This window comes from Equus quagga, chromosome 4, assembly GCF_021613505.1.
Source record: "Equus quagga isolate Etosha38 chromosome 4, UCLA_HA_Equagga_1.0, whole genome shotgun sequence".
In the NCBI taxonomy this organism is placed as follows: Eukaryota; Metazoa; Chordata; class Mammalia; order Perissodactyla; family Equidae; genus Equus; species Equus quagga.
In genome coordinates, this window is record NC_060270.1 from 22,698,724 (window position 1) to 22,721,568 (window position 22,845).

Here is a 22,845-nt window from a genome sequence, read left to right on the forward strand (position 1 = left end):
GATGCCCCCTCCTTCAACCCTGTTGTGAAATGGAAGCTTTAAAAAATCCAGTGGTTTTTTTTTAAAACAAGCTTAGTCATATTGACTGTGTTCTGTATGCCCCAATCTATTTTATTGTACCTTGTAGTGAACATTTTATTTATACTCTTATATAAATACTTTGCATAAAAAGGTGGTTTCGCAGATCTTCATGCTTCCCTAAATTTGAAAGCTGCTGCCATTTGTTAAAATGTGTTAGTTTTGTTATGTACTATATGCCTCCTTCCGCACGCAGAGGAAAAAAAACATACGGACTTAACTCTTCAAGCAAACTTTACATTCAGAATATTACCTCATTTTATTTCTTCTAACTGAAGTTGTAAAGGAAATGGGAAATGTCAGATGCTTTTGTGACAGAAATGACAGTTTCTCAGAATGTGTAAGTGTATACCCTTAAGCAAATAGGCCCCTGTAAATTCAGTGATCGCAGTCTTCTGAATTTGGGTTTAATGTTCACAGCTAACATTAGAGATCCAAAGGATAGTGAGTTTGGAGTCAGATACTTTGTTGAATCCTGAAAAGCACCATCACCCATGCTGGTAGTTTATTGGGATCTATTTTCAGACCTGCCACTGTGTGTATTTCACCCGCCTTGGAAAGATTTTATGTAGTTTTGTTCTTTGTTAACTAATCGGCCATGTTCTGTGTAAACTGTCAGAGGAAGTCCTGAGACTGTAAGAAGAATGTAAACCTCACTGAATAGCTAGAATATAGAATTAAATTAGAAGTTAAGCGTACCTAGTCCACCCTCCCCTCAAGTGAGTGCTCTCTACTGTGCCGTCCATGACTGGTGGCCATGCAGACGCCGTGGCCGTTTAAAATAGGAAGTGAAGGAGAACCAATATCTCTTGGAGAAGCCTATTCCTGAGACACAGGGCTTGGGGAAATATTGTGACCTACACGATCTAATCAGAATCTACTTCATGCTCTTAAGATGATATTTAATCAGTAGGACGTCATAAGTGAAGTTGTTCGTGTTGAAAATCACTTGGTGGCAAGGACATACCTTGACATCATGACATTGGTGTCTCCTGCACTCACCTGCAGGCTCTGGGAGGGCAGGGACCCTCTGCTTTTGCTCACCTTGGATCCTAGGACCAGCCCAGGGCCTGCACTCAATCAGGGCTGGTTAAGCATTTGTTGAATGAATGAAGGCAAATTAAAAAGTAGAAATTCCAAATGGTGCGATTACATCTGTGGATTTTAAAGTATTGTTGGAAAATGGGAATTATTACCGAGATCCAAAGATGGTAGGCACAAAGGTAGAGCATAAAAATGCGTGTATTTGGGGGCCGCCCTAGTGGCGTAGTGGTTAAGTTTGCACACTCTGCTTCAGCAGCTTTAGGTTCGCGGGTTCGGATTCCGGGCTTGGACGTACACACTGTTCATCAAGCTATGCTGTGGCAGCATCCCACGTGCAAAATAGAGGAAGACAGGCACAGATGTTAGCTCAGGGACAATCTTCCTGACTGAAAAAACCCAATGTATTCCTGACTGAAAAAACACCAAATGTGTATTTGTGTGTCACTAGAATCTATAGTTATATCAGTACCCATGTACACCCTGGCACTACCCCTGAAACTCTGCCTAGCCCCCTTCTTGAAGTGTGCACACATGGCAGGCAGGCACGCTGGGAGGGGTGCTCTGGATGTGGTCTTGCTGCTATAATCCTGTCTCTACTGGCCTTGGGGTAAACCATGAGTCCCTTGGTTCCCCAAGCTACAGTTTTCCTCTGGCGTGGCCTTGGCTTTAGCTGTGGTGCAGTTCCCTGCAGGCCTATGGGGCCTGTCCCCCTGGGATAGGCCTCAATCCACGGGGAGAGAAGCTGAAGTGTCTCCACCCACCACACTGCAGAGCTCGTGCTTCCCAGAAGCTCCTGACTCTGTGTTCTGCAGCACCTGACCCCCAGCTGCCATCCCAAACACCGCCCCTCTCAGACCCTGGGTGTGGGATGGCTGGCTGCTCACCTGCTGAGGTTGCTGTCTCCCGCCTGAGCTCTACTCAGCCCCACCTTCCTCGTCTTCCCCGCTGCTCGCCCAGACTGCTAAAACAGCAGCTCATCTAAAGGCCACACCCATCCCAGGTACAAATCTTTATCTGAAATGCATGCATCCTGATGCTTACCCTTTTGACAATTTTTCCTTAATGGACCTTTTAGCACATGCTAATGTAATCTTCAATCCAAATAAATGTATTTTGCTGCTGAATTTCGGGTATGTTTTATCAAACCACTATGTGATTTTGAGAGAAAGTGCAGACAGGAATCTTTTGCATTCACTTGATAGACTCTTGCAAATAACTGTTGGAGTCCCTTGCTTTGCCTTTCTGTCTTCTTCTTAGAGGACATCTAACCAAAAGGGTGTCACTGGGTCCTAGGTCCTGTGTTCAGAAGTTGACCCAATACAATTTAAGAAATAATGCACATTGCCTCTTTCTTAGCACGCATGAATGATGACTATGAATTTGCATCAGGAGAAAGTGAATAGAAGAAGCTACCCCCGGGCAGCTGGGGAGACGGAACAAGCCAGCCTAGGATGAGAGGGGGGTCTATGCTAGAGGTTGTAAGGATGAGGGTCTCTCCCTACCTCAGCAACCCACTTGTAGGATATAAATACTGAGGCTGAAAAATTTTGACTCAGACAAAGAAAAAGACTCAACCTCTAACAATTAACTGTATAAAATTTGCTTTTAAGTGGAGGTCAAGATTGTATCTCCCCCCCAAAGAAAAAAGAAACGTACTACTTTTCTAAGAATGTTCCTCCAGAAACATGGAACTGAGAGCTATTTTTTTTATTGATCTGGCCCTTAGAAAACAATGGGGCTTTTTCTTTAATTTACCTAAGGAATTGACATTAAAAAAATCTATGGTTCTGCACCAGAAAGATGCAGAAAATGTTAAAACAGAGGCCAGAAATACAAAACTGGAGATTTTTCACAGCAACATTTTATGTGTGGCATTTGGTTACAAGCGTGCAATGTGGAGAAGTGAAGCTTTGGACTGTGAAATTGGTGCTAATTTTCTTACCCACTAGTCTAGAAGCTCTCTAAAATGTCACATCATTAATTTAGTTGCTTTACCAGGAATCAGTGCATGTGGTTAGTGAGTGTGGTTTTTTGTTTTTTTTTTAAATTAATAGACTTTATTTTTAGAACAATTTAGACTTACAGAAAAATTAAGAAGATAGTACAGAGAATTTCCATATACCCTCTCCCCTGCACAGTTTCCCCTGTTATTACCATTTTGCATTAGTGTGGCATATTTGTTACAGTTGATGAACCAATGTTGATATATTGTTATTAACTAGCGGCCATAATTTACGTTGTTTCCCTCTTTGTGTTGTACAGTTCTATGGGTTTTGACAAATTTATAATATCATGTATCCACCATTACAGGATCATACAGAATAGTTCCAATGCCCTAAAAATCCCCTGTGCTCCACCTGTTCATCCCTCCTCATGTGCCCTGGCAACCGCTGATCTTTTGACTGTCTCCATGGTTTTGCCTTTTCCAGACTGTCATCTATTTGGAATCACACAGTATGCAGCCTTTTCAGACCCATATTGCTTTCATCAAGCAATATGCTTTTAAAGTTCCTCCATGTCTTTTCATGGCTTGATAACTCATTTCTTTTTATCACTGGATAATATTCCATTGTATGGATGTATCATAGTTTGTTTATCCATCACCTATTGAAGGGCATCTTAGTTACTTCCAGTTTTTGGTGATTATGAATAAAGCTGTTATAAATATTCGTGTGCAGGTTTTTATGTGGACATAAGTTTTCAACTTATCTGAGTAAATACCTAGGAGCTAGATCAGATGGTAGGCTTCTGTTAAGTTTTGTAGGAAACTGCCAGAATGTTTTCCCAAGTGCCTATATCATTCTGCATTCCCACCAGCAATGAATGAGAGTCTCTGTTACTCAACATCCTCATCAGCATTTGGTGTTGTCAGTTTTTCAGATTTTAGCCATTCTAATAGGTGTGTAGTAGTAGCTCATTGTTGTTTTAATTTGCATTTCCCTAGTGATGTATGGTACTCAGCATCTTTTCATATGCTTATTTACCATCTGTATATCTTCTCTGGTGAGGTATAGGATCAGATCTTTTGACCATTTTTAAACTGAGTTGTTTTCTTCTCTTTGAGTTTTTAGAGTTCTTTGTACATTTTGGATACCAGTCCTTTATCAGACATATGTTTTGTAAATATTTTCTCCGAGTCTGTGGCTGGTCTTTTCATTCTCCTAGTGGTTAGCGTGTTTATGCTTTAAGGAGAAAGGGTTCTAAAAATACAATTTTATAACAGCAGTAAATGGAAAACTTCATAGCAGATGTTTTATGCTCTTTCTGGGCTGGTGTCAGGGAACCCTATCTGTGGACCCAGCAGAGATTCGTTAAAAGGGGAGAGTCAGGGGCCGGTCCTGTGGCCAAGTGGTTAAGTTTGTGTGCTCCGCTTTGGCAGCCCAGGGTTTCGCCGATTGGAGTCCTGGGTGCGGACATGGCACCGCTCATCAGGCCATGCTGGGGCAGAGTCCCACATGACACAGCTGGAAGGACCCACAACAAAGAATACACAACTATGTACCCGGGGTGGGGGGAGAGGCTTTGGGGAGAAAAAGGAAAAATAAGATCTTTAAAAAATCAAAAACGAAAACAGGAGGAGAGTCAGGTCCTGAGGGCTGTGGCTGACTGTCCTGTGCTGTTAGAGTTTGTACAGCAGAGCTGGGGATAAGAACAGGACCCAGCCCTGAGCTGCGTCTCTTCTAAATTAAGAACAACTCAGGAACCATGTTTACACTCCAATCCTGGGCCCCCTTGCATGGATTACACTATGCATAGGGTGTGAATTGCTGTCCATGAATCAAGTGTGTAAGATACTGTCACTTTCCTTATTTCCTTTAATTCAACCTAATCCCACCTCCAAGCCCCCGTTCTGCCAGTTGGACAGGGGACTCCATCTTGATCATACAGGGGTGCGCTTCCCCTCCTGAAGCCCAGTCAGAATTCCGGAAGCTTACTTGATACCTAGAAAGTGCTGGAAGCACCTCAAGTCCTAGTCTGTCCTGTTTGCTATTGGCAGCCTCACTACCCAGCTTACAGTGGTCTGTGAAGTCCGGCAGCTTTCTTCCTTCATGCCACAGTGGGGAATGGATTATCTGCTAAGGCTGGGCTCTCTGAGCCAAGGCCACTACCTCTCTAGGCATGAGCCATCACCCCTGAGATTGTTACCCCCTTGGGAGCACTGAGAGGGACCCACTGCTCACAGGGCCCTCACACCTCTGCCCTTCCCTCCCTTCCTCTTGCATCTCAAAGGCGCTCTTCTCCCTTTTCTCTCAACCTCTAGGACACCTGTATTGTCTCTTCTATGGGCTTCTTCTATGGACTTTCGCAAAAGCCCAGAAATGCCTTTGACTTCAGGTCTCTTCTGCTTTCTCCCTGCAAAAGTCTCTGTGTCAAGAAAGCTCAGGAAATAAACGCTAACTAACCTTTCAATAAACAATGCTGCTACAATTATTTGTAGAAACTATTTTATCCTATATCAGAACCACCATCACCACCAACACCATCCCCGGAATACTTTTAGACTGTCTCTTGACTACTGGTCACAGGAAGCCATTTGTGTATAGCAACCTATATATGGCTGGAATTGGAAAATTTAGCTAAGTGTTGGATGTTTCTAAGCACCCATAGGTTTCCAGCTTTGTCTCCCAGAGTAGATCCTAACTATGTGGTCCCAGGGGAATATCTCTTGGGCAAGGTTGGGCAAAGCCATCAGGAAGGTATCTGTTTCCCCCACCCAGTTACCATCTACAGCCACTCCCTTCCTGCTGCTTTTCCTTGTAGCCTCTCAGACCTGAGAACATCCGGGAGGGAGGCAGCGAGGAAGCAGCCTCACACAAAAGCAGCTTTCTGAGGTTACCAGCAACTTCCTCCTCAATAAACCCAAGGAACTGATCTTCTTTATTCTGCTTGACCTCTTCTCGGCATGTGATACTGTTGACCACCATCACTATTGAACTCTGCCTGTCCTTGGCTCCGATGACCCTTGGGTAAGGCCTCCTTATCAGATCTTTGAGTGGTGCAAAGCTTGGAGGGATAGCTAATACAGTGGATAATGTATACGCGCTACAGAGTTACTTTGATTGGCTATACACTGGCCCCAAACACTGACACAAACAAGATGGGGCCAGGGACTCAAGATCTGACTTGAGAAGTGAAAAAACATCACGGTCAGCCAACCTCCCAATGTAGTCGTTTACAGGCTAATTTGATCTCTGACTCATTAAGGAAAGTGATCTTGTCACTGGCTGTTCCATTCAGTCCCTCTCTGCAAGGGGGTGTGTTGACAAACTCAGGGAGACAGGTACCAGTGGGAGAGCTACCAAGTTAGTTAGGGTTCTGGAGACCACCTCATATGAGACACAGCTTAGGATACTGACAATATTTAGCCAAGAGAAGAGGCTATGAAGGAAATTTAATAACTGCTTTCAACTATTAGGAAGGGTTTCTATAAAGGGGTAAATATATATGTATTCTAGTAGTTCTAGAAAACAGGAGAGGTTCAACTAAATGGTACTTATGGGTGTGGGGAGTAAGGAGTGGGAGATTTGGGGTTATTATCAAGAAGACTTTCCTCTTATAACCATATTATCCAGTAGTGAATTTTCTAACATAAGTGAGAAAGCAAAGACTGGACATCCATCTATCAGAAGTGACATTGAAGGGGGGTCTTTGCTTGAGTGAGAGACTGGAATGACTTCTGAGGTCCCTGAAACAGCCTTGCAAGTCTAATTAAGTCGTAGAGTAAGAGGGTCGCACGACACCGTATCGTCCCTTATATCTGTGGCCTGCCGTACCACCTGTCTGCCTTTACTTCTATGTTACAGCCTTGGAGGAGGCTGCTGTAGGCAGGAACTGACATAAGCAGGTGAGAGAAGGGATATAGAAACGAGAAAACGATAAAACAACTTTTTTTAAAGAACCTACTAAATGCCAGGATCTGTGCTAGGCACCATATATATGTTATCCTATTTCATTCTCAAGGCAAGCTTATGAGATATTTAGTATTACTTGTGTGAGGAAACTAAGGCCCAGAGAAGTTAAGGAAGCTCCCCAAGAACACACAGGTGTTAACTAGTGGAGCTAGGATTTGAACACAGCTCTGTGATTCCAAAGCCCAGGGTGACATGTTATTTTTACTCAGCCTTCATTTATAGCAACTGATACTGCTTTCTAAAAATGTTAGTATGGACATAAAGATTCCTTTTAGAATAAATTTACTTAAATAAAGTAAGTTAAGAGAAAAATATCCTATGAAGAGTGGTACAGATTTTACATAGATCTTGAGTGATGCTAGGAGCTAGAATGACTGAAGGTTGGGAAATACTATTCCAAATATTTTCAAAGCAGGACTTATCAAGTCAGTCTATTTTATATTTTGACTGCTGAGTACACAGTAGTCAAAAAAAACACCGGGAAAAAAAAAAAAAGCAAACTTGTAAACTCAGTGGAATGTAAATTAACTCCTGTGCTCTGATAGGCGGGTAATTTCATGTGTTACAATAAGGAAACCAAATGGACACACTTAAATAAAAAAACGATATGATTGTAAAATCCAGAGGAAAACCCCAGGTGGAGCCTATCTGAATCAAGGATGAAGTTTCCAAGGTGTGCACATAGCGTAGCTGAGGGGAAGTGAGGACTCTGTAAGTCAGAGAACAGGACGACACAGGAGCCTGATGGGTTTGAGCCCTGGATGGAAGGTGAAGGGGTTTACAGACCCGTTTGGGGAAGAATGATCATCACCTTTTCAGTGACAGAAGGAAGATCTTTGCAGAAAGGTCATACTGAGAACTGGAAAGTCCGAAGAAAAGAAGATAGGAAAGAAATATGAAGACTAAATAGGGGCGTAGCGTGCTCTGTGGCAGGTAATTTACATGTACCATCTCATTTGTTTTTCACAACAGTGAGCAAGGAAGCTATTACTAGTTACATTTTGTAGGTGAGAAGACTAAGACTGGGAGATGTTCAATAACTTGCCTGGGGTCCAATGCTGGAGCCAGGATTTGACCCTGGACCACTGGTTCCAAACCTGCGTTACTTCCACCACACCTCACGTCCTTGCTCAACCCAGACAACAACAAAGGCCTTTCACTTTGTCACTTTTAATTTCTTCAGGGCACTGCTGGCCTCCACAACAGCAGGGAAGGCCTGCTGAGAGGGGGCTGCCTCTCTCCTGAGCTCAAATCCTGCAGCCTCGGAGGCACGTAAATGCTTGCACGTTGGGCAGAGGGCTTTGCAGGGCCTGATCGGTTCAGAATAAGCACCCATGCATTTGGGGCAGGGTTATACTAGTGACGCCTGTCTCTGCTGAAGCACTAGGTTTGGAAAATCCACTCGGCATTCACAACCCGTTCACACTTCTGCCTCTGACTTGTCCCGGATGCAAGAGCACCACCCTCTTCCAGGAATAGCAAACCAAGGTAATAGAAACATTCTAGATTAGGACAGTTAGGATTAGATTAGAATAATCTGAAAATAAGGGCTGTGTTTGTTAATTGGGTTCCAGCAGGATCCATGGAGAGGTACTCAATGAATGGTTTCGGGGGAAGGCGAGAGGTGGAACCCGGGTCTCAATGCTCGCTCTTGTTGCGGACTGTCTGCAGCCGCCCTGCCGAGCCAGACGCAGTGCCTTGCACATGGCTGCTCAGTAAAACATTTCTTGAACTGAGCTGAATCTTTACCTACGGGCCTCAAAGGCTGCGCTCCCAGATCTCTGTCAATCTGTCAGGCAAGGTGTCTTTGTCTTGTTTGTGGCTGGGGCTGTCTTTGGGGGGTTTCCTCAGGGCTTTACACTCACTCACTCTCCAAGAGTGCATATGTAGTCATTCTCATCAGTGGAAATGCCCACCTGACAGCAGAAGTTATCTGGAACCAGCAAGAACACTGCCCCGTCTGCGGTGTTGTTTCTCTCTAGTCAGTTCCCCTTTCTGCATTTGAGTTCTAGCCTCAGCCCTAACATTATTTTCTTTCTCTACAAAGGAGTGTTAGGAGGTATGGGGAGCTCACAAAGGCTCCTCTTCATTTATCCTTAATACCCTGCTTCTGTGTTCCTCGGGAATGCCACTGGGCTTATGCCTCTGGTCTCCAGAAGCTGCGGTGGATGGGCATTTGTGACAGGTAGGTTCTTACATACTCGGGTGCCGGGGGAGCATGGTGTGAGAAAAAGCTGCATCTCGGGCAGATGTTCAGAGGTGGGGCTAACGGCCGGCAAGGGAGTGGGTAAGAGGGAGTGTGGAGTACATGCTTAAAACCTTTGATCGTTAGTCAGGCTTTATTCTCAGGCTGGCTACATTGGAGGTGGGACATTAAAAAATCCTGTCTGTGCCAGCCAGATCCCTTGATCTGCTCTGGTGAGCTAGGAGACAGGACACGCAGGAAACAGAAGGCACCACTTACCAGAGAACTTGCAGCTGCTCTTGGCCTTGGAGTGCTGGGGGCTCCAAGTAGCTCTGCTCCCGGAGAAGCTATCGGAGGCTGATGGCCCTGCCTGAACCCCTTCTGCCAGTGGGAATTCCAGACTTTGGGGGCAAAACCCACAGCTCTGCAGTAGCCTCTGCTTTCTTATTTGGCTTTTCGCTTCTATCAGAAACCTTTCCCCATTTCTTCGTCTCATCTAAGTGCCCCATCCCAATATTGGCCCCTCTTGGCATCAGAGACCAATAACTCATTTGGAAAGAAATAGTCTTAGGTCAAAAAAGAGCCCAGGCGGTGGTTTATCGTGTTCTGTATACCATGAACATATTTGCATTTGCAAATAGGCTTAAAATAGTGCCTCCACTAATAGTTAAGGGTCTGGAGAGACAGGTGAAAATAATTTTTGGCCAAGGGAACTTCCCCCTTCACTCAAAGCGCAATAATGAAGGAGATGACCTGTTTCTCTGATATGCAACCTCAATCTTGGGACTAAGGCTCTGGACCAACATGAGTCTATTTAATTATGTGCACAAGTTCACAGCTCTATATTATGTCTTCTCTTTGCTACCGCAAATGATGCTATTTACATGGGCTATCCTGTGTAGAATGGAAGGTTTTATAAATCTCTGTTCATTCATATGTTCTAAATATATTTATTGAATGCTTACTATGTCCTAGCTGTTGGGTTTTTAACAGGGAGCATAAAATACATGGTCTCGAAGCTTCTAGTCTCGTGGGAAGACTATTAGTCACACTAACAATGACCATGAAGCAACAGTGCTTTGTAGGGAAGGAAATGGTGCTTTGTGATTGTGTTCACTGTTTAATACCTGTGTCTTTGATCTTGATATTTTGGTTATTCTAATATCCCTGGATCTTAGGTGTGCCTTGCTGGTGGAGGTGAGGATTGGATGTTATGGAGTTAGGCTAGGGTAGGAGAGAAGGGAACACAAAATGTGAAAAGGTGAGCCAAGCCAGATTCTTTAGGAGAAAATGAAGGTTCAGATATCATGTTCCAAAAATCAGATAGAGGTGGGAGTTGGGTTTAAGGGTCACTGGGCCAGGAGACTGAAGATGTGAAGAGATAGAGCAAAACACATCTGAAACAAGCAAGGGGGTAGGGAGGGCAGGTGCGGTTCCTGAGTAGTTATCCAGAGTCCAGGCAAATGTTGACAATTCACCTTTCATGGTCAGGCAGATAAAAGGATTTGGGAGACAGGAAGGGAGGAAAGGGTCATAGGCTGGGCACACAAGCCTTTGTTGGACACTTGTCCTCATCTCTAATACAATATAGAGACTTGTTTCTGAGCTGCACATCAGAGTACACTCAGGCTGAGGCTGGGGAAACAGACGCCATTTTGAATATGGGTAGAGGAAGAAAAGCGTGTCTTCAGCACTTTGCATTTCCCTGTCAAGGTGGGAAAGGTCCCATTCCCTGTCCTCCTTCCTTTCATGAGTATGGTTCCTTTCTGAGTTCCATTTCCTATTAGATAAATTAACTTGAACTTAAATCTTAATAGCTAAAGATAAAAACACTTCTCCCTTCCAGCTGTCATTTGCATCTTAACAGGGGCTTTCAAAAATGCCTTAACCCAAGGAATGACTAATTTGGGAATCCCAACCAGAGTAGGGCTGGTATGCGGAATGGGGAGAGGGGGACGTCCCTCATATTGTGCCCTTGAAACACTGGCTTTCTCTTTGACCATGACTCTAGTTCTGAGAGAACAGGAAGGGGCTCCCTTAGGGGGTCAGGATTGGCATGGCTGCCTTTTCCTTAGTTCTGTGGGTCTTATTCACGGCAGGCAGAGACCTTGACTGATGTGCATAGACTGAGAGAGGGGTACCTATAAACTTTGCATGATGCTTATCCAAGGCACTTTTTGGCACAAAGGAAAAAATCGTTCCCCAAATCATTGGCAATTTGAAAAAGTGGTGCTCCTTGACTCAGAAAGGTCCAATTCTACATATGACTAGGAGAGCTGGGCCTCTCTCGTTCACACAAACTTGCTGTCAGGAGATGGGAAAAGCTAAAGGCTATGGCCGTGTTATGCTCCTTTGGGTGAGTGAGGGGAATGGCCTCAATTTTAATTCTTTAGTTACCTACAATCCTGGGGAGTGAGTAAAAGCATGCTTCTCCTCCTTATGAGTGTGCGAAGACATTTCTTCTTCGTACCTATGCATCTTTGACACTGGTCCCCTCATATCTGTGTGGAAACACCGTGCTCGAAAATGAGAGAGGGAAAGGACAGCTAATGAAAGGAAGGCGGTGTTAAGTAAGAAAATTCTCCACAAATGGGGCTCAGGGGGATTTTCTCCAAGAAGAGATTGGAAACCAAGTCAGACATGTGAGCCAGCCTGAGCTAGAAAGAGACGTGGCTGGCAGGAGAGTTCAAGGAAAGCAGCTCAGGATGGGTGACGCATATCCATAGGGAATCATCTCCTCTGGCCACCAGACACCAGGAAGTGTTCATATCATCGTCATGGCATCGCTCCTGCTCATCTCTTTCTTGTCATGCCCACTGTCCCTATCCTGATTCAGCCTCTTCATCTTAGGTTCACGAGCCTTTGATATTGGCTTCTTGATCACCCTGATACCAGCCCTCACCTCCTTCTTCTGGGCATTGACAGGCTTATTTTCTTTAAACTGTCATTATACACTTTTTCTGCTTCCAAACTATTAATCCCAAACTCTCTGTTTTCTATCAAATCAAAAATAAACTCCTCGGATTTTCCAGGCCCCATTAAACTATCCTACTCTTCTCACAGAAGCTATTTTCCCACTATTTGTCCAAAGTCAACCTCTCTTCCAGTCCACTCATCTTTTCTTTTGTCCTTTAAAAAAGGCCCTAGTCATTCCCCCATTTCTGTGTGTCCTCACAGACTATTACATTTGATTATGGCTCAGAAAGTTGCCAAGAAGATTATACCAATAAGAAGGCTTGAACACATGGTTACGCCTCTGCTCTTGTACATGTGCATGCACGTATGTGTGTGTCAAGAATATGACTGAGATATTTATCCAGTTAAACTCAACCAAACATTTAAAAGTGGCTCCTCGGGAGGCAGGAGTTCTTTAAGACATGTTAACTGGATGCCTAGGATGCAGGGTTGTACCTCTTCAGGAACCTGTTTGAAGCGCGGTCATGGGAAGAATTGCTGGAACCTTGCGAAGCCTCCAAGGACAGAGGTAGATGGTCACCACACTGAGTTCTAGAACATCAACCATTGCTAATGTGAAAGGAAGACAGCAGTTCTCTGAGGAAGATTCTGTTAAGCAATGCAGTGGCCTAGGCTGACAGCCCTCCAGAGTGGGAGTGTCACAATGAGTGGGCTCATTTGGAGCCAATACTGGGTAAAAACCTCATCCGCTCTAACAGAAGTACACTCTCTCCTGCAAGCACTAATGTGCGTAGCTCACTTTGTTCCTGTCACCAGGGTACACTTCTGAAACCGAGTTTGATTCGATTTTAAGGCCCAGTCCAAATATCACCACCTTCACCCTACCCTTCGGGGCTATAGGATTGCTTGCTGTTCTCCCTCTCTTCTGAAGCCCTGGACCACTTGTAGTCAGCTCGGCAGACCCTGCACATTCAGGGGAATCCTCTAAATGCACCGTACCCTACACTATGCTAAAAATGAGAGGAATGGACTCCAGATGGCAGACAGAGAAAGGTGGTGTGGCCAGATTTTCTCCTTTATTTTTCCTTCTTCCTGGGTATGTAATGAGAATCTTAAAGGTAAACTTAAAAGTTACAGAGTTCAACTACCCACCCAATTCAAGAATCCCTCCTAAGATGTCTCCTCTGCATTATCACCCCACATCTGCTGGAGCAGTTCTGGTGATGAGGAGCTCATTACCTCACAAGAAAGTCTAGTCCTTGGTTGTAGCACGCTATTCAAAGTTCTTCACTATCTGAAGCTGAAATCTGGTTCCCTATAACTTCCAATTATTGGAGCTCCTTGCCCTTCAGCAACAGTGCGTGTGTCATCCCGTGGGGGCCCTTTAAATATTTGCAGACAGCCATCATGCTCTTGCAGGCTCCTCTTCTCCAGGTTCATTACCCACCTCCTTTCAACTGTTCCTCATTTGACATACTTTCACTATTCCCTGGTGAATTGTGCTGCTCGTTCTCTTGATAAACTAATCTGTCAGCGTCATTCAAGTATAACCGACCTCACCGAACGTGATACCACAAGTGATGTGGTCTGATTAGCACAGAGTACAGGGACCAAAGTCTACACTAAGACTGAATTAATTTTTAGGTAGCCGTGCCACACTCAATAAATGTGATTGTTACATTTACTGTGGATAAGCTATTTCTCTGTCTACTCGTCCCGCTTTACAGTTGTTGTTTTAAAACTTAAGCACAGGTCTTTACCCTTATCCTCACGAGATTCATCATGCTACTATCAGATCTCTTTTCAGGCTTTATGAATACTAACTCAGCTGACCAGCTTAATAGCTATCTGACTGTTTTTTGTGTCATCTGCACATTGGAAAGCAGAAGTATGATTGCTGTGCTTTCATTCATAGTTTTACTGAATATGTGAAATTGAAAAAGTAAAGGAACCCTGTAGCATCCACTGTGGGATCAGTCTATTAAATAAGAATGATTCCTGGCACTCAGTTGTTGAATGAATGAATGAATCAATCAATACCTTGTCCTCATCCCACATATTTAATCCCTCACCGTATCCTGTTGATTATAATCCAAATATTACTTGAATGTATCTACTTCTTTCTGTTTCTGCCACTACCACCCTAGACCAAATGGCCATCCTTTTTCACTTAAACATCTGCAGTAGCCAACTGATTGGTCTTCTGGTATCTGGTCTGGCTTCCCTACTATCCATTTGCTACACAGTAGCCAGTCATCTTTTCAAAGTGCAAACCTGATTATGTCACTCATCAGCTTTAATTTCTTCAGTGGTTCCCATGCTCTCAGAGTAAAGACCAAAATCCTTAACTGAGCCATAAAATGAGTATGGTCTGGCCCCTGCTGACCTCTCCAGTCTTCTCTCCTACCTCTCTATTCATGTTAGCCACATTGACCTTCTCTCATGTGCCCTCCTGCCTCACTGCCTTTGCACATAGTTTCCTTTGCCTAGAATCTTTTCAAGCCACCCCCTAACCCTTCACTAGTTAGCGCCTATTCAATCTGTTCTGTTTACAAATTGTGCATAACAAATTGCTTCCAAACTTAGCAGCTTAAAACAATGAATATTTTACTCTTTCTCACAATGTCCTGAGTCAGAAATTTGAGCAGGCTTCTGAGTGATTTTTCTGTTCCTCGTGGCATCAGTTGAGGTCACTTGCTGATATTGAGTTCATGAATGGGCTAGTCTAGAGGTACACTGTGCAGTTCAGTAGCCACTAACCACATGTGGCTACTGATCACTTGCAATGTAGTTTGTCTTAATTGAGACGTGCTGTAAGTATAAAATATGCACACGATTTTGAAGATTTAGTACAGAAAAAAGAATGTAAAATATCTGTTAATAATTTATATATTGATTACATGTTGAAATTATAATATTTTAGATATATTGGATTAAATACATTATTAAAATTAATTTCACCTACTTTTTAGTTTTTTTAACGTGGCTGCTAGAAATTTTCAAATTACATATGTGGTTTGCATTATATTTCTACTGGACAGTGCTGTTCTAGAGGAAGGGTCAGTATTTTTTTCTATAAAAGGCCAGATAGAAAATATTTTCTGCTTTGTAGGCCATATGGTCTCTGTCACAGCTACTCAACTCTTCCATCAAAGTGCAAAAGCAGCCGTAGACAATAAGTAAATAAATGGGTATGGCTGCATGCCAACAAAACTGTCTTTATAAAAATAGGTGGTGGCCAGATTTGGTCTGAAGGCTGCAGTTTGCTGACCTCTGATCTAGAGGATCCAAGATTTTATTTACATGTCTGGTGGCTTGGCAGAGATGGCCGGAAGGCTTGGCTCAGCTGGGACTATTGACCCAAACACCTACACATGGCCTCTCTAGCATGATGGTCTCAGGGGAGTGAGACATCTTCCGTGGTAGCTCAGAGCCCCAGAAAGAGTATTCCAAAAAAGACAGAAGCTGTAAGGCTTCTTATGATCTAACCTCAGAAGTCCCAGCATCCCTTCTACCGCGTTCTATTGGTCACAAGTCTGTAAGGCCAGCCCAGATTCAAGGAGACGAGAGGAGATGCCCCTTCTTCATGGGAGGAGTAGCAAAGAATATGTGTCCATCTTCAATCTACCACATCACTCTTCAAATCTCACTTTAGACTGGTCCTATTATAGGCTCTCAACCTCTCCTTTATGAACCTCTCCTTTGTAGCACTTGTCATCATTATAATTTTACACTTATTTGTGTGATTATTTGATCATTATCTTGCTCCTCTACTAAACCTTAAGCAACCACGTGAAGAGGAGCTGTTTCTGGTTTTGCTCATCATTATATTCCCAGCACCTAGCACCAAGCCTGGCTCAATAAACATGTGTTGAACGAATGAATGACATCAGGGCACGGTCCAGCAAGTCTGGCTTTTCCAGTCACAGTATGAACCGGCAGAAGGCAAAGGGCCAGGCCCTGAGCGCTGAACTAAGCTGGACCTAAGCCTCCCTCCCCAGAGGCTGTGGCATCTCCTGCTTTGTTTGGAGCAAAGACTCTCGCCTGTGCTGGGAGGGGATAAGCATTACCACCTTCCACATTGGTCCTGGAGCTTGAATTGTAGTTATCTGTGGACACTCTGTCTTTCTTTTTAGTATTGGGTGAGGGACCAAGGCCTACACATCTTTATACTCCCCCACAACCTCTAGAACAGGCCCCACACTGAGGAAATTCAGTAAATGTTTGCCTGAGAGATGGTCTCAATGAACAACTTTCCTTAGACAACAGCAAACTTATCAGCATTTTTCCTACTGCCTTGATCACCACTAACATTCGAGACAAAGTTGTGAAATAGGAAACATTTTTCTTCTTGCTCCCCGGCTTCTGCCTTGGAATCTTTCTCTCACTTCCTGTGTCATCATATCTGCACTTCCTGTCCCACCCCATTTCTGGCCACCCCCCGCCTCCGACTAAATCCCTTCATACTGCCTTTTGCCTGAACTAGACCCCACACGCTCCTTCAGACCTGAGACACAAAGAATCCCTTCTTTATCCCCTCCTTTTTCGTCCCAAATACTCACATTTCCCCAGAGCTCTTCTAGGAGAGGCATAGCTGAAACACAGTAACCCATGTGCCTGGAGCTAGGCCCACGCCAGGACACTGATTACCTGTCCAGGGCTGAAGTGGAGAGGACCTTTCTCTGTCTGGCGCATAAAGGGCGCTCAAACAATATTTGTGGAATGAATGGAACCTCAGGACAGAATCTCCCCTGATACAAAGGGATGCTTTTGGCCCCCTCCCACTCCATCCCAGCCTGTTTCCTTGAGCGTCGCACTCTGATTCCAGGAGCCACCATCACACCTGGCCCTGGTGATGTGCTGCTCCCCTGGGACCCTGAGAGTGGGTAGAGTCAGCATCCTTTGCACTTGCTCCCAAAGCACAGCTGGAACTGGCTGGAACTTTTAAAGGAACTACGCTAGCGTTAGAAAGAACACAGTGAGGCTGCGTAGGTTTAAATTTCAGCTCATTTACTAGCCAGGTGGCTAGGGCAAGTTCCTTAACCTCTCTGAGACTCCCTTTCTTCATATGTAACATGGGGCCGATAATACCACCTTGTTGTGAGCAATAGCAGTCTAATTACTCATCCAGCTGACTCTCGCTCATGTTCTGTGATGGGCTGGGCATATAATGTAGGGGAAAGCGGTGGACGGTAGGTGCACTTCTTTGGTTTCTGAAGTGAACCTCCAGCCACATGAAGGCTACACGTTTTAGGTTTTGACCAGTTCACCCACCTACAGGCCTTATTTTGCTCACAGCTGACAGAAATCTCCTCTCAGAGAATGCCCCCCCGGAAATTCTTAGGTTCTTTCCTTTCCCATTCCCCTTTTCACTCTCTCCTTCCAAGAGCAAGTTTCTACTTCTCGGGGCCTCTGGAGAAAGCAATGACTCGTGGTTGTGGCTGAGAGTTCATTCCTGAGGGAGCTGTGACATTTCTGTTCTTCTTCAGAGCCAACAACATTGAAGAAACTGGCTTCCTAACTGTGCCCCTCTCCCCTGCCCACACCCACACACCATGGCTAGAGTGGAGAGAAATTCTTCACATGGGGCATTTATGCTCTATAAAAGGGAATCATGTTAATCTCAAGTATTTTAACACACATTTTAATAGGATCTCTGACAAGCCAAGTGTCTGAAATGTTGTCCAGGACAGTGTACAGTCTCCAAATTAATGTCACTGAAGTTTACTACAAGGACTGTCCCTGCTGGGCCAGGGTTTTGAGGAGGGACATGATTGCTGTCCCCAAATCCTTGAAGGGCTTTGACAGAAGTGTATTGAGCTTACTCTGGGTAGTTCCAGAGAACAACACCAGTATCAACAAGAGGAAGTGAAGAAGAGACAGCTTCTCACTCAGGGGAAGAGAGTTTCCAAATGGAGAAGTCAAAGATAGCCTTGACTTCCGTGCCATACCCAGTGCTCCTCCCCACTGCATGAATTACAGGGATCATTTGTCCAAGATTTCCCAGGGCCTTACTGGTTTCATGTAATTATTTGAATTAAAGGTGATTTGTTAAATTTATAGCAAAATATAATTTGATTTTGTATCCCTGTTCCACACATCACTCCAGGAAAAAAAATCTTTGGTTAGGTCAAGTATACTGATTTTTGGTTTTTGAACAATGGGTATGTCCTGTATTTGGTGAGAGTTCAGACTCAAAAGGTTCCAGTCCTCAGATTCTGTGATAAATAGGATGCTAGAGATAATGGAGTATGAGGAAGTGCACAGGAATCATATAGAGAAGTCTCTTTCCAGGCTCTACCATTAAGTGGTGTCAGCTTTGGCCCAACAGATAATGCCCAGGCTCTGAAACTACTGACATCACTGCAAGGGAGGCAGAGAGCAGTTGGAGCAAGCATGAGGTTCATCTAGTGAACACCTGCTGTGTGCTTCAGCAACTGAATACATTTGCACCTCATTGTCATAAGGCACTAACTTTCTAATTAGTTACTAATTAGCACTGAGGTTTTAAATATAAAAGAGTTCCTATAAATCAAGAAGAAAAGGCCAAAGACCAAAGTTAAAAGTAGGTAAAAGAAATGTACAGACAGCACATGGAACAGGAAATATTCTCTCTTACACATTTGAAAAGATGCTCTTACTCATAATAAAAGAAATGCATTCTAAAATTACAGTGAGAACCACTGCACACCCATTAGGAAGGATTCTATAGAATTAAAAAAACAGAAAATAGCAAGTGTTGGCAAGAATGTGGAGAAATTGAAACTCTTATGCACTGTTAATGGGAATGTAAAATGGTGCAGCTGCTATGCAAAACAGTATGGCAGTGCCTCAAAAAATTAAAAATAGAATCACCATATGATCCACTTCTAAGTATATACCCAAAAGAAATGAAAGCAGGGTGTTGAAAAGAGAATTTATGCATTCACGTTCATAGTATTATCCACTATAGCCAAAAGGTGGACATAATTCAAATGTCTATCAACAGGTGAATGGATAAACAAAATGTGGCATACACATACAGTGGAATATTATTCAACCTTAAAAAGGAAGGAAATTCTGGCACAAGTGCTACAACATGGGTGAATCTTGAATACCTTATGCTAAGTGAAATAAGCCAGACACAAAAATACAAACACTGTATGATTCCACTTATATGAGGTACCTAGAGTGGTCAAATTCATGGAGACAGAAGGTGGAATGGTGCTTTCCAGGGGCTGGGGGGATGGAGAATAGGGAGTTACGTTTAATGGATATAGAGTTTCAATTCTGCAAGATGAAAGGAGTTCTGGAGATGGGTTGCGGTGGTGTTTGCACAACAATGTGAATATATTTAATACCACTGTACACTTAAAAAATGAGTAAGATGGTAAGTTTTATGTCATGTGTATTTTACCACAACAAAAAAAATTTTTTTAAATTACAATGAGGTGTCACTTTAACCTTCCCTGTTGGTAGAGATCACAAGTTAGAAAACATGCTATGTTGGCAAAAACTACATGAAAATAAGTATGCTCATGTTATGTTGGTGGAAGCATAAACATATAATCTTAGGGGAGAACAATCTTTCAATATCTGTGAAGATTAAAACCTCAATTACTCTTTGACCCTTTGGTCAAGAGATTTTACTTCTAGAAAGATAGCTTATTACCACATATGTGACTTGGCATATGATGAAGGTTTTTCATTGTAGCAAAAGATTAGAAACAACCTAAATGTCCATTGATATGGGCTGGTGAAATAAATTATTGCCATCCAACAGTATACAACAGAATAATGTGCAACTGTTAGAACAAGAATACTCAGTACATGCTGATACAGAACAATATCTAACGTAGTGGTAAGCGTGCAAAACTGTGTATTGTATGCCACAATTTGTCTTTAAAAATAAAATGAAAAGGGGCCGGCCCAGTGGCCTAGCGGTTAAGTTCGTATGCTCCACTTTGGCGGCCCAGGGTTCGCCGTTCAGATCCCAGGTGTGCACATGTGCACCGCTTATCAAGCCATGCTGTTACAGATGTCCCATATATAAAAAATGGAGGAAGATGGGCACAAATGTTAGCTCAGAGCTAATCTTCCTCAAAAAAATAAATAAATAAAATGAAAAAAGAATATGAGTCTGTGTTTTCATTTTTTTTTTGCCTAAAATAACTGCCAGTAGAGGCAAGAAACCATTAACAGGTAACATGGTCACTCCAGTTATGACTATGGGGGAAAAATAGATAGCTAGGGGACAGGATTGGGAGATTTGCTTTCTACTATTGATCACCTTTACCTTTTAAATTTAGCACCATGCGCAAGTACAATCTATTCAAAAACTTTTAACTGAAAAAAGAGAGGTTATAGTCTAGAAAGGAAGAAACATAACAGATACATTTAGCCCAAAGCCCTGTGCTGGGTGCTCAGGGAGCAGAGAGGAAGGGTGTCTGGGACGGCCCAAAAGGATCAGGGATGGCTTCTAGACAAGCAACTCCAAGGAAGAAATTTCTGTTGTTCATCAGGAAGAGTTGTGCATCTTCTCTTGAGCTGTGGTTTGTTTTGATCTGATGGACAGATCTGTAAATTAATCCACCAGTTAGGTTTTCCTTTTCACTTTGGCTGTTAAAAAGCTACAAGCCAAACTTGTGAGCCACACCATGCGAGGTGGGCAGATTGTCTATGGTAAGCATCTAGCACTGGCCTTGTACTTGGCTCCACTTTATCTTCCTGCATTTGGTTTGCTTTCCACCTGTTTCCAGTGTCGGTCATCTTTCCTTGTTCTGTGCTTCCCTGTAAGCCTCTCTACAGCCTTTTTGGTCTAAGTTGGGGTAAGTGGGTGAGTGAAGAAAGAGGGAGGGAGGGAGGGGAGGAAAGAGAGGATAGAGGTTGGAAAGCAATGCCTGTCATCTTCCACGGCTCCCTCTTGTAGATTAAGTGAATACTCTGGGGCAGTGGTTCTCAAAGCAGAGTTCCTAGACCAGCACCACCATCAACACCTGTGGGTTTGTAAGCTGTGTGTTTCACCCAGCCTACTAAGTAAGAATCTCTGTGGACAAGGCCCGGAAAACTGCTCTAACACGCTCTCCCAGGCGATTTTGATGTACATTAAAGTTGGAGAACCACAGGGAAACCAAAGGAAAGTTGATTTCTAAACATGAGTACTCTCCATTTGCACCATCATACCCATCGTATTGATCAAGATAAGTAACGCAAACTACTGCAATAAACTATCCCCAAAATTTCATTCGCTTAACACAATAAAAGTTTACATTTTGCTCATGTCACAGTCCAGTGTGGATCACTGTGGGGTGGAGACAGCTGTTTTATTAATTGGTTCGGCACACCAGCTTCCTTTCATACTGAGACTTTGCCATCCTCTAGGCCCTTGGACTCCTCCTCTGGATTCTCTGCGTCCAAGGAGACAGGGGAGGGAGGAAAGAGAGAGGAGGCTTTAGCGGCAGGTCTGGAAGCAACACTGGTCTTTCCTGCCCACAATTCCATTGGCTGGAACTCAATCTCATGGCCCATCTAACTGCAGGGGAGGCTGGGAAATACAGTGTTCCTGTGGAGGTAGGAGGAAAAGGAACCGTCTTTCATGAACACATAGCATGGTCCCTGCCACTCCCACGGACCTAAGGGAATCCCAGACTCCACTTGCCGTGTTTGGTTTTTGGTTTCATTTTCTAATCAAGTTTTATCTTTTCTTTTTTAACTCTAGCACTATGGGACTGAGCAACACTCTCTTTGTGATGACCTTCCTGCTCTCTGGTAAGAAACTTTTGGCTTTGTAAAGTCCTAGAATTCTTCCACTGTTTCTCAATGAGTCTGACCACTGCAAGCCTGGGCCGGAGACACAGTGGGTTTTACTCACTTCCTATCCAGTGTTGCACAATACCATACGCACAAAAGACTTTCCTGGAGAAGAAGGAAGCATCCCGATTGAGAACAGGTATCTCAGCTGATGGCAGGCCCAGCCTGGGATGGAGCCCTGCCCTTCTGTGCATCCTCCTCCTCTGCCATCTCACACCCCTGGTACTGGATGCACCAAGTAGGGTAGGTGGGCCTGTCCAGTGACACCCGGGGAGCCAGGGAAGGTCCCTGCTCTGACATCTCTGAAGCTTAACTCTTTTGTTCCACACATAGTCCCTTCTGGCCTTCTGTGTCCTCATTTCTGGCATTCTCAGGCTTTTAGGAAACAACTCTTGGGCTAAGGAGCATTGGTTTCCATGTTGCCTACCTTCTCCCTCTTGCTCCACTGCCTTCCCCACCAGCCCAGATCCGTAGGTCATAGTTGCCCCTGCTTACCCGGGAGGATCAAGGAACCCAGCCCTGCTGCCACCCACTTCAGTGGCCTTCAGCTAGTTACATCAGCTGATTTACCATGAAGCTAATGAAGCTGAGCCTCAGAATTCCTCACTTGCACAAGCTCTTCCCAAAGATCCCCAAGACTCCATGAGGAGCCCGAGCAGTGAGGTCACACGTCTTATGCTTTGGTAAAATTTCCTAAGTGAGTTATTTTAACCACAATAAATTAAGACCACTGTCTCTTTCCACGGCAACTTTTCTATCACATTCTCCTCCAGTTAGGTGGCATTGTAGGCAAAATGTAGGCATTTTGCATTTGAATTCTGTATATTTTTTCCTTGAAGAGCCCCTCCCCTTACCCCAAAGGCATTTTTGCAGTGTCAGGCCTCACAAAACGCCCATCTTCCCTGTTTGCTTCTCCTCTCT

At 43.9% G+C, this 22,845-nt stretch overlaps 1 protein-coding gene across 2 annotated transcripts in view; it reads left to right on the top strand.

Annotated features, from left to right (window-relative positions):
- The window catches only part of CD86 (CD86 molecule), a 61,115-nt gene that overhangs the window by 10,799 nt on the left and 27,471 nt on the right, over positions 1-22,845 (top strand). For both annotated transcript variants that reach the window (XM_046659023.1, XM_046659022.1), the window contains exon 2: positions 21,833-21,882. In XM_046659023.1, the coding sequence (XP_046514979.1) occupies positions 21,833-21,882 (50 nt within the window). The remainder of the gene's footprint in view (positions 1-21,832; positions 21,883-22,845) is intronic.